This window comes from Vicia villosa, linkage group LG1, assembly GCF_029867415.1.
Source record: "Vicia villosa cultivar HV-30 ecotype Madison, WI linkage group LG1, Vvil1.0, whole genome shotgun sequence".
NCBI classification, from domain to species: Eukaryota; Viridiplantae; Streptophyta; class Magnoliopsida; order Fabales; family Fabaceae; genus Vicia; species Vicia villosa.
In genome coordinates, this window is record NC_081180.1 from 91,913,567 (window position 1) to 91,926,435 (window position 12,869).

A 12,869-nucleotide genomic window follows, 5' to 3' on the forward strand; every position below is an offset into this window, starting at 1 on the left:
TGGGTGGAATTGATAGGACAAATTGAAAGATGAGAAAAACTTGAATGGTACATAGGTTTAGCAGGTGGAGGCAAACTGGACACAATAAGTCAATATGTAAGAGGACACCATCTATTGAGTCATCTCAACAACCAACTTAAACCACTCAGACAAGGACTACACAATTATCTCAATATAAATTAATTTTATAAAGGCCCAATTCTTATAGTTTGCTTTTTCTTGGAAGATTTGATTAATTTAAATAAGAGTGAAGACCCATTTTGGTCCCTCATAAATATTACACGAGTCAAATTAGTCCCTCACAAAAAAATTGACCCAACTTAATCCCTTACAAAATTTAACCAGATCATATTAGTCCTTCTGCAAATATTTTTCTCAAATCGGTTTTTTTTCTAGTTTTAAACTGTGAGTGGACTGCCACGTTGGATTTTTTTTATTTTTTATTTTTTAATACTAAATTGATTTTTATTTTTAATTTCATTTTTAAACAATTATAAATTAATAATATAAAAAAGTCAAAATTGTTTCTTATAAGGAGTTGAACTCAGACCCATGTGGTTAATTTTAAACAATTCTAAATTTAAAATAAAAAATACAAAATTTGTATCAATATGGTCTCGAACCTAAGTCTCTTCAGATTAAAAGACAGTCAATTTAATACAATAGAAATTGATTTGTCTATTTGTAAATGATAGTCACTCTACTAACAATAGAAATTGATTTGTCTAGTTGTTATTGATAGTCATTTTACTAACCGTAGAAATTGATTTGTCTAGTTGTAAATGATAATCACTTTATTAACAATAGAAATTGATTTATCTAGTTGTAAATGATAGTCACTTTACTAACAATTGAAATTGATTTGTCTTGTTGTAAATAATAGTCGCTTTACAAACAATAGAAATTGATTTTTCTAGTTGTAAATGATAGTCACTTTATTAACGACAGAAATTGATTTGTCTAGTTGTAAAGTGAAAATCATTTAACTTGAAGGGACTTGGATTTGAGACCTCATAGGTAAAAATTTATGTATAGAATTTGTTAATATTAGTAGAAATCATGGAAATTACTTGTTTAAAAATTACTTTATAAGAAATAATTTTGGCTTTTTTGATATTATTCATTGATAACTGTTTAAAAATGAAATTAAAAATAAAAATTAATTTAGTATTTTTAAAAAATAATCTAACGTGTCAGTCCAGTCACGGTTTAAAAGTATGAAAAGAACTGGTTTAGAAGTAGAAAAAAACCGATTTGAGAAAAATATTAGCAGAAGGACTAATATGATCCGGTTAAATTTTGTAAGGGATTAAATTGGGTCAATTTTTTTGTAAGGGACTAATTTGACTCGTGTAATATTTGTGAGGGACCAAAATGGGTCTTCACTCTTTAAATAAAGGTCCAATTCTTTTATATATATATATATATATATATATATATATATATATATATATATATATATATATATATATATATATATATATATATATATATATATATATATATATATATATATATATACCCTTTCAGGTATTCTAGGAATTGAGAGGTAAAGTGACATGTTTTAAAATAAATGATTATGCATTTATTGGACACACTAATTAATAACTCTATTGATGTTTAACCAATAAGAATCGTTAATGATTATTTGAGTATGAGTCGTATGAAAATTCTATCATCTATATTTGATGATGCCAGTTCATATAAGACTTCATCTAGTTTGAGTTTTTTTTATGACGGTTTTATTTATCATTATGATACATGTCTCTTTATCTAACTAAAACAATAAAGGAAATCAAATATCATGTTTCTTTGTTCGAAGTCAAAGGCTATTTAATGACTTAAATGTTTTGTCTACGTATACAAAGAGTATTAATTAAACGAAGACTATTTAATGACTTAAATATTTTGTCTACATATATAAAGAGTATTAATAAAAAATGAGCTGTATTAAATCTTAGATAGACGTGCTCGACCTAATCCATTAAGAGTGATCTACCTGATCATTCCTCATGAATAAATTAAGTCGGGGCGAGTTATGCCACGTCTAAATAGTTTTTGCAATTCAACAACTTTAATCCATTAAAAGTGATTCAACAACTTTAATCCATTAAAAGTGATTACCTGGTTATTTTACTATTATTTGCACTTAATTCAATTTTTGAGAAATTATATGGTAGAGTTGTTTAATCACAAAAGGAGCTTTTAAGAATAATAATAAATTAATACTAATAAAACATCTAACAAAGAGGACTATCTAGCAAAAGACGAGAAAAGTAGAAGGGCAGCTGAGCAAAACCAGAAAACACAATCTCGTCCGTCCATCCATCTTTCACAAATCACAATATATACTCATTCATTTTCTCTGACATACGTTTATTTCATCTTTTGGTCAATCAAATCAAATCCATAGAATATCTGTGAATTTCTCTCCTCTGCCTAGGGTTCCTTCCGAACTCTCTTCCAAGGTTAGCCCACAATCAATCTCTCTATCTTTCTGATTCAATCACAAATTTCATGCTTCACATCACCTTATCATTCAACATTGATTTTCTCGCTTCTAACTTGCACCAAAATCCTAGATCTGAGATTTCAATTCAACATTGTTACTCTCTTCTATCGGGTTCTCACTAGTACTTTAATTTTTGTTCTATGTTCATTTTTTTTAGTTACTGTTAATTTTTCATTAATGATGTATGATAGTAGTATTAGTTTAATTTTCTCTTGTAATTGATAAACTTGTATTCAAGCTTCAAGGGGTTTGTTTATGTTTATGACTTAGACTCTAACTGAATTTTCTTAGTTTGATAATTATGCTGTTATGCTCTATGAAGCACGGCCTGGTGTTAAGTTTTGAATGGTGTTAAGTTTTGAATGTTTGTCAACTTGTGTTTAGGGAAAATGAAAGCAATTTTCTGTGGAAATTTTGAATATGATTGCCGGGAGTCTGAGCTGGAGCGGCTTTTTAGACGATATGGCAAGGTTGATAGGGTGGATATGAAGGCTGGTAAGGTTTTCTTTGGGATTTTTCTCAATATGATATTTATTAATCTATTTGTGTATTTTAAGATGGATGCTTAATAGTGTTTCAGTTTCAGTTATTTTTAGTTCGGGTTAGTTGTCGTGGTTCAGATATTTTAGTTTGAAATTGGGGTTTATGGGTTTATACTTCTGGTAAAAACTTATGTACAACTATTAATATTATACACAATAAACTTATCTATTATGAAATTATACTATCCACTCAATTCATGAATAACGGATTATAAGTTATTAAAACTCATCCTGTTACAGGCTTTATTTTCAACCGGTATACCATTTACGAAGTATTAGGAAAAAACCGGTTACTCTTAACCAAATTGGTATCCAAACTGTTCCACATTTTAAAACTCAATCCAAATATTAAAATATAAAAGTGGAGATCTATTTTATCATCAAAATGGTAACCGGTACCCATAATAATAATATGGTTTAGTTATCGGGTACCCAAAATAATAATATGGTTTAGTTATTGGGTATACCCAAATCCAATGTATTAAATTTAAATTCTTCACTCTGTTTTCATTTTTCATGTCACCGTAACCCTTTAAATACTCATTCTGAAACCTCCACTGAATTTGAAACATAACTTGTTATGAAAAACCGTGTTCCCGTTGCCGGAGTCATAACCTCCACCCTCTCCGTTTTCTCCTTCCTCGGTAAGTTCATTTAATCACTTTTTTTCTCTCCGTTTATTTCGAGCCCTAATCATTTTATTTCCTTTTCTATAAATCATGAAATCAACACTGTTTCAATGCATTCATATAATCAATTGTTAAATCCCTAAGCCATTGAAAATTGATTTGGCTCAGATTATGCAAAATCTCGCAGTTGTGTACTGTTGTTTACTTGGCTTTTGGAAGATTTAGATTTATTTAGATAATTTGAAAAACCTGTTTGAAACTGGTTATGAATTTCAAATTGGTTTTTGTAGCTAATAGTTTGGTTTATAAACCATAACCATAAAAATGGATTGGTTCACATTAATTGGTTACCAACTTACCATGCACACCCCTAGTTTACACTAGATTGCAGCTTGGGAAGTCTAGACTGAATCAATTTAAATAAAGAACGTTGAGTTTTTGTTTCTTGAGAAATGTGGACTGAATCAATTTCCTTATTATTAAATTCAGCAGTTAAATAAAAATCTAGATTGCTTATATGCTGTTAGGATGATATACAGTGGGACTGGGTTTCATATGAGAACTGTCCTTGTAACACGACACAACTTTTTGAAATTATAAGTTGGTTGATTTAAAATATAAGTGTTTCAACATGAGAATTGGTAATACTTAACTATAAAAGTATCTCTATCTCTATCGGTTGTCACCCAGTGGCCAGTACAGTGCGTTTTGAGATGGGAGTGACAAATAGACATTATGCTTGTTGCACATCTGCGAATAGACCTTTAAGACATCCAGAAGCAGCGGTGCAGCATCAGAGTCTTCATCCGACATTTGGCGTCACCCTCCCTCGGGTTAGCAACTACATTGTATCAGCCAAGATTGGTGATTCAATTACAAGAGTTGGACCTTGGTGTATAACACATTGTTGAGCATTTGTGGGGGGTTCAAAGATATCTTTAAGTCAAAAATCATGTTTTTTTGAAACAACGACCCCCATACTCAACATTTTCTTTGGCGCAGGATTATCTTTGCATATCCATTTACTCCCAAGCTAATGGATGGGCTTTTCAGAAATCCGTTTCATGCCTGTGATGCACATCTTCGATTCATTCAATTTGATCCACAACGGAACAACTCTATGCATTCCTCAGTCACATCTGCCTTTCAATTTTTGTGCCTTTTGCCAGTCTTCACTTCTGGACATGTTTTGAGGTTGAAATATTGCCAACCTCATAGGAGAGGCAGCTGAATGAATGGAGAAGGCACTCACTTTCCACTGACCCACCATGACACCTCACTTTTGGATTCTTGTTCTTGACACCAATTTGTTTAATACACAAGGTCTGTTACTAATTCTGTTGGTCAAATTAGTTTATAGAAAGAAAGAGGTTTACCAAATTTTAATTTCCAAGTTAGTATTGTGTTGGGGGGCATCACAGAAGGGTCAGTTCCACATCACAAGTGAAGTCTTTCTCGATTGGACTGTTTGACTGAATTGTCTTTTCTCAGTTTCATGTTAAATGTTAATACAAAATTGAGAAAATATTTTTTGGCGTGCAGGATTTGCTTTTATTTATATGGAAGATGAGAGAGATGCTGATGCTGCAATTCGTGCCCTCGATCGGATTGAGTTTGGTCGGAAGGGCCGTAGACTCCGTGTAGAATGGACAAAGGTAATGGCATCATTGCTATTTTTTAACTAGAATGCTGAGGTTATAATGTTGTTTTTTCTGATTATGTTTTCATCATCATTGGGTGTATTGTGCTGCAGCAAGAACGTGGTATCCGAAGGCCTGCTGAGCGCCCAAAAAGATCTTCACGTGATGGGAGACCTTCAAAGACCTTATTTGTAATTAATTTTGATACAAACCATACCAGAACAAGGGACTTGGAGAGACATTTTGAGCCATATGGTAAGATAGTCAGTGTGAGGATCAGGAGGAATTTTGCATTTGTTCAGTATGAATCTGAAGATGATGCTTCCAAAGCACTGGAAGCTACAAATATGAGGTAATTCAATGTTATTGTTTTAGGTCAATATTTTTCCTTCTTTCAAAAATATCATTGGCTTCTTGCCATTACTTGGGTATTGTCAGCTTCAGGTGGATTTGGGGTATGGTTTGGTATGTCTCCATACCTGTGTCCTCCAATCTGGTTGTATGGTCGAATAATGTGTTATCATTATGGATGCCCAAATCTTGAAGTTCTAGGCAGTTTTATCTCCTTAGTATGGTTCTGAAATTGTTTTGCAACCTGAATGATAACCTGACTTCTTTTTAAATTCTGATTTACAGCAAGTTGTTGGATCGGGTTATTTCAGTTGAATTTGCTGCTAGAGATGACGATGTCAGGCGAAATGGACATAGCCCGGAGAGAAGCCATGATCGTCAGCGTGACAGAAGCCGTGATGGAAGGCGATCACCCAGTCCTTATCGTAGAGAAAGGGGTAGTCCTGATTACGGCCATGGGCCTAGTCCATATAAGAGGCAGAGGAGCAGCCCTGATTATGGGCATGGCAACAGCCGTAGTAGAAGCCCCTATCGAAGAGAGCGAGGTAGCCCTGCTTACGTGCGTCGAAGCATTAGTCCTTACAGAAGAGAGAGGGATGGTTCTGAGCCTGTTCGTGACAACAGCCGCAGTCCTTATCACAAAGAGCGGGGGAGAACCAACCGGTCTCCCTCTTATAGTCTCGAAGAAGGAGAGAGGATAGACCCTCCAAAAGGTCATGGATCTGACCATAGTCCTGAAGAGGGAGAGAGGACAGACCCTAAAAAAGATCATGGGTCTGACCATAGTCTCGAAGAGGGAGAGAGGATAGACCCTAAAAAAGATCATGAATCTGACCATAGTCCTTATGATGCTGTGAAGGATAGCTCTGAAAATGGCCATTACAAGAGGCACAGTACTGATGCAATTGGGAACTCCAGCCCATACAATGATTCTAGAGGGAGTCCTAGGCCTGATGCAAAAGTGGACCCCAAACCATACAATGATTATGGAGGGAGCCCAAATACTATGCCTGAACCCAGACACAGTCCCAACTATGGTGGTCCTGAAAGTCCCATTCGTGAACAGTATCGCAGGTTCGCATACATTTATTTATTGTTTGGAGTTTTTGTTTATTTTCTCCAGCCGTCTTTACATCTGTTTGATGTGTTTTCTGTTTTAACTGTGTATTTATGATGTTGCAGCCAGAGCCAGTCACCCCCTGCAGAAGAATGATTTCAGTCGCAATGAAAAGCCTGAAGGGTCAACAGATTGAATAACATGGTCGTTACAGGACTAAATTTAGTTTCCAGAAAATGGCTTTAGTGTAGTGTAGTGTTGATAAAGCTTTGAAACTTGTGGTAATTTAACAATTTTTCTGTCATTTATTCATTTAGATAGTTTCATACTTCAAACTCAGTTCAATGTTGTAGAATCTTTGTTTAAAGTCAAATAGTGGTGGCAACTATATTTTTGATGAATAGTTTGAAACTTATGTTGTCTTATAAAAGTTGTTTTGACGCCAAACCTTGTGCACCCTTGAAGCATTCAAGGTAATTGACTGCCGTTTTACGCATGAGTTTACTAAATGAATAAAGGACAAATCAGTGTTGGTTTTGGTGCCAGAGTCCATTATTCCTATAACCTTTGTGTACATGATAAAAATAGATTTTCAGTAGCATGGTAGTTAGAATTGTGATCCTGCTCGTAAAATCGTCCATTTCTATGATTCTGCTAAATATGGCGATTTTGCTGAGGGAAAAACTTGTATTTTGGTAAGATTGGTGAGAATGCCGTTGAAAGTCATCCGCGTTGAAATTCTGCTCCATTAAATTCTCCTCTTTGGTTCCAATTAACTCCTCTGTAAACTCTCAATTAACCTCTGAAATTGTTCCAATTATTATTTTTTAAAATTTTCAAATACACCCACCAAATCACTTTTCAATTCAGTCACTAAATCATTTATTTCATCACCCATCTATCTATTTTAAATTTTACAATTACTTAGTAAAACATTGCACACATAACTTGTTAGCCTTTCTATTTTTTCTCTTTGCATATGTTTTTTTTCCACGACTAAGTTCTGCTATTGGAACATCAATTATTGCTTCTATCTTTGCTCCTTTGCCCTACTACAGAAAACATTACCCAAAAATACATCTGAAAATAGAATTGATGTGGCTTGGAAGCATGGTGATGCTACTCCTGAAAGTTCTAGGAAATTACAATGCAAACATTATAAAAAGACGTGGAACCATATAAAGACAGCGAGCAATTGAATAGATTAATTCTTTGAGAGAACCTCAATATTATGCAAATAAGTGAAAAAAGAAATTGTTATTAATATGTAGTATACAAATACTTGTCGCTAAATTTGTATTGCAAAAGCACCACCAATTAATGAGCCAAACTAATTAGGAATCAGTAACCCCACCACATGAAAGTTTGCCTGATAGAAAAGAAATCCAAATCACAACTCACAATTGAGCTCTCTATCTGTCATAATTAAGGATGGAGGAGTCATTTAAGTATCCAACAAATACTATCTGATTAGATGCTTGAATATCCCCCTTACCTATACACACACGCAAGTATACAATTAACTTTTTCATGGGTTCTTATATCTAGTTCTAAGAATATCCTAATTCCATCAAATCTGTCATCTATAATTCTTCAATCAAAGTCTCTTTGAGCTTACCAATGTCTTTTTTGTTGGAGTTTTTCATCAAGAGTTTAAACACACCAAGAAAAATATGATGTGTAGGACAAAGAACATGAAAACAGCACTAAACAATATCATGCAATACTCACCAAGTCACCATAAACAAACCTCAATAACAAGAGTAAGAAAACAAATCTACTAAGCATGACACTTTGGCAGATTTAAGCATTATTAGCTCCGTCCCGCTTCCCCGTACCACCTTGTTCATGCTCCTAAGACCATCTCCAACGGTCATCATGTTGGATTTCGTACGCCAGCTGTCAAAAAAATTGAAAGTTATGTTTCGACACGCATGCAGACTGTACAATTGCAATGCAACGGTCCTTTCATTAAAATAATAATAAAATTTTCTAGCTGTTGCTCAACGGCTCTTTTTGTTTTTATTTATTTATTTTTATTTTAATAATTCATTTGGTTATAAATAGAAGTAAATGTTACTCAATTTTTGTCTCACAAATTTTATCTTATTAACCTTCAATTGATCATATATTTTACCAAATTTTTTATCTTTTTAGTTCAAATTATTATTGTTAAGGTCAAATGGACCCTAATCAATATAATTTTCAACAATCTATGTTCCATCTCATGCAAAATCAACAAAACTCTAATCTTCAAAATTCTCAATTTCCCTCACCGCCAACAAACTCTACTGTATTTTTTCCATCACCAAACAACCCAAATATGTATTTTAGACCACAGATAAATACTTATGGGATAAATTTTTCTCATCATGAACCCAAAACACCGAATGGGTTTATGTCTGAACGCCAAGTTCCACAATTTTCAACTCAAGTTGGTATTGAAAATATTACAATGGAAAAAGAACAAAGGCGTTATGTTAAAAAAAAAATCTCGAGAGGTATTCACAAGGGAAGAAGATACACTTCTTATGCAATCATGGCTCAATGTTTCAAAGGATCGAATTGTGGGAGTTGATCAAAAAGTCGATAGCTTTTGGTTAAGAATCACCGATAATTATAACCAATATCGTGGGCAGTCACGAGAAAAGCTACAAGGCCAATTAAAATCTTGATGGCATCGAATAAATGACTGTGTTCAAAAATTTGTTGGGTGTTACAAACAAGCTATTCATGGAAAAAAGTGGGGCATCAGAGAAAGATATATTAGTCAATGCACATGCTTTTTTTGAACAAGATGAAGGTGCGCCATTCAATCTTGAGTATGCATGACGAATTTTAAAAGATGAACCTAAAATGTATGGGAGCATTCACCAAAAATTCTTCAAAGAGAACAACGAATTCTGCTAGTGGTGCATACACGACATCGCCAAACTCAGAGACACTTCAAAGTTATGAGTTTAACTCATCATCTCCAATGGAGCGTTTAATGGGACAAAAGGCGGCAAAACGAAAAGTTAAGGCAAAGGAAAATGCAAATGCAACTGAACCTCCTTTTAGTGTTATTTCTGATACAATGAATAAATGAATGGAAGTAATGGAAAATCTAGCACGACTTAGACCATCTCCAATGGTAGTTTCTTCTATTGAGTTCTCCACCTGTACCATTAATTTAATAATTAAATATTTAAAAAATTTGCCATGTCATAATAGAGTTGCATTGCAATGCAACAACTAAAAGATTGTAGTACCCAATCAAATCAAGTTATGAGGTAAAGTTGTGGGACCCATATCAGATTTTTATTAAAGTTAAAATTAAATAAATTCTTTTAATATGATGTGGCTTAGTGGGTCTCCTAAAGAACTCAAATGTAAGTTGCACCATTGGAGATGCTCTAAGGAGGAAGAAAAAAATTAGTCAAGGAAAAGATGAAGTTTGAAGCACGAATTAAGGAGGAAGAAAACAAATTAGTCAAGGAAAAGATGGAGTTTGAAGCAATGCAACTCATAATGTCAGACACTTCTAAGATGAATAATAGTCAACGTGAATTTCATAAAAAAACGTTGTAATAACCTAAAAGAAAAATATGGATGGTAATAATATTATGTTCTAGTATTTATTATATTTAAATATTATGTAGTATTTGTTATGTATTAACAACTGTTGTAATAAGATGTAATGTTCTAGTATTTATTATATTTAAATATTATTCAAACTAGCTGTTATTCAAATTAGTCTTATATGTTTTTTTTGTGTAAGCAAGGATATATTAATAAAGAGAACTAGATGTAATGTACTTTCATTCTTTACTCACTATTCTATCATTTTTCAATCACCCTTCTCTCACTCTTCTATCATTTTTCTATCACCCTTCTCTCACTTCAATGGATTCAAACAACCTCAACAATTTTTTTTGGAAGGTGATTGAAGAAGAACTTATGGACAACACAGATGAAGAACTATTGTTGTCAATGCTTGAGAAGGAACATCAATCTGGAAGTTCATCAAGGCGAAAAAGAAAATCAATGATAGATCGGAATCGTGAAGAAGGTCATATATGATTATTCAACGACTACTTCTAAGAAAATCTAGTATACACAGATGCCCAATTCCGTAGAAGGTTCATAATGCATAGGCATTTGTTTCTTCGAATTATAGAAACCCTTGAAAATCATGATGAATATTTTCAAATGAGGGTCGATGCAACTGGTAAAATGGGTCTTTCACCATTGCTGAAGTGCACTTCTGCTATTCGTATGTTGGCATATGGATTTTCCGCTGACATTGTAGACGGATATGTACGAATTGGTGAAAGCACTGCAACTGAGTGCTTAGAGAGATTTGTAAGGAGCGTGAATGAGATTTATAAGAAATTAACCCAACAAATTTATAAGATCTCTTTCTAATTTATACCCATTCGAGATTCAAATATCTACTCCTATAATCACATAATCACTCATTCTCAAGGTGTTTAGAAGTGTTTCTCATCACTTAGATTACACCAAGATCCCCCAAACCCTTAGAATGAAGAAATCTAAAAATTCTCTCTTTTTCTCTCAGTCTATCTCTCTAAAGATCTTTTAACTAAACAAAATAGAAAAAAACAACTTAAGTATGATATAGGTTTCGAGGCACCCTTCTCTCTAATGTGTATATCCCGCATCGTGTATGCACATTAACATTCATAGTCCTCACGCCTCCTCAAAATCACATTGTGTTTAAGGCATAAACGAAATGCTCTTATTTCTATCGTCGACCTATCTCATAACTTCTGTTGGGTAATTCACATGTTGGAATAATCAAGCTGGTGAGTTTGTCGAATTTTCAAGGCAAACATTCCTTCATTTCTCTTTAAAAGAATTGATTCAACAAATCAAGTGTATTTCTTTTTGGATCAAGTGTCTAATGGCTTAGAATTTCACATTTTAGAGATAGATAAATGAGATGTCACAGATTTGAATCTCAACCACAACATCTAATATTCCGACACAACTATCAACTAAACTAACTTAACAAGACAAATCAATTATAATTTAAATGACGTCGATCCATTAAATATTTACCAAACACATAATCATATATTTATACTGTGGCAAATAATATAGTACAAGCTAAAAATATCAAAACACACACATGAACTTTAAACATGGAATCATGTATTTATATTGTGGCAAATAATATAGTACAAGCTAAAATTATCAAAACACACACACATAAACTTTAAACATGGATAATTAGTGGTGGTCCAGATAGATAACATCTAGTTTTATATTAAATTTTTATATTAAATCTAATTAATTATTAAAATTATTACAAAACCAATTTATAAAGCAAAGAGTACTTCATCTTTGTAGACCTTATCTATTACTTGTACATTTTAAAATTTAGATCTATATATTCTATCACAATTGATAATTACTTATGAAGTTTCACTTATATATTAATTTTTCCATGAAAAGATAAACTTACAAACGGATTAGTAATTTGTAACTTAATGCTTTTAAATATCATTATTTATCCGTATATCAAACGGTGCAACCTTTGACTCCATGTTAATTAAAAAATCAAGAGAAGTAAGAACAATTTTCTTTTCAACTAACTAACCTCAACGACAGAGTAATCATAACTGACTCTTTAGATTCAATGAACACAAACAATTGAAAATCATTAAATTAAACATAGTTATATAGCTAATAGACAGCACATATTGACAATGAAACACATGCTCTTTCTTTAGTTATTATCTTGCGGATACACATAGCAATAAGAGTGATGTAACATTCAAGGAGAGTTAGTTCATATTTGCATTGATGGCAACTTTCACAAAATTAAGGTTGTTTTAAGTGTGAATTTCTCACTTTGTATATTCGATCCAACACCATAACTGATTTCTACCGAACTGAATTGATTTCTACTAAATCGAATCAGACCCTAATATCATTTGATAGTGTCTAAAAAGCACATCTGACAAATATTTCATGATTAAATAACCGATTGCAGATCTATAATAACATTTATTGGTGTCTTAAAATACAGAAACGACTGATACTTTTAATCATAATAATGAATCATCGTCAAATTTCTATAAAAAAATTTAAAATACTTATGTATATATTTTATTTAACTTATTCATAATC

General features: G+C 32.7%; 1 protein-coding gene across 2 annotated transcripts; it reads left to right on the forward strand.

Moving 5' to 3' along the window:
* Window positions 1–2,311: 2,311 nt before the first annotated feature.
* On the forward strand, window positions 2,312–7,132 carry LOC131643531 (serine/arginine-rich splicing factor RS40-like). Of its 2 annotated transcripts, none has more exons than XM_058913777.1 (6): window positions 2,312–2,468; window positions 2,897–3,007; window positions 5,226–5,338; window positions 5,437–5,675; window positions 5,960–6,748; window positions 6,857–7,132. In XM_058913777.1, exons 2-6 carry the CDS (start codon window positions 2,902–2,904, stop codon window positions 6,885–6,887), a joined length of 1,278 nt encoding a protein of 425 aa, XP_058769760.1. In that variant the 5' UTR covers window positions 2,312–2,468; window positions 2,897–2,901; the 3' UTR covers window positions 6,888–7,132. The 2 variants fall into 2 exon arrangements, with proteins under 2 accessions (XP_058769760.1, XP_058769761.1); XM_058913778.1 differs by lacking the exon at window positions 2,312–2,468 and adding an exon at window positions 4,686–5,006.
* Window positions 7,133–12,869: the final 5,737 nt, after the last annotated feature.

Excerpts from the sequence above, each read along its gene's own strand:
- LOC131643531 (XM_058913777.1), top strand. The coding sequence starts at position 2,902 with ATGAAAGCAATTTTCTGTGGAAATTTTGAATATGATTGCCGGGAGTCT. Across the intron at positions 3,008-5,225 it reads TAGGGTGGATATGAAGGCTG|GATTTGCTTTTATTTATATG; the intron begins GTAAGGTTTTCT and ends TTTGGCGTGCAG. Across the intron at positions 5,676-5,959 it reads CTGGAAGCTACAAATATGAG|CAAGTTGTTGGATCGGGTTA; the intron begins GTAATTCAATGT and ends TCTGATTTACAG.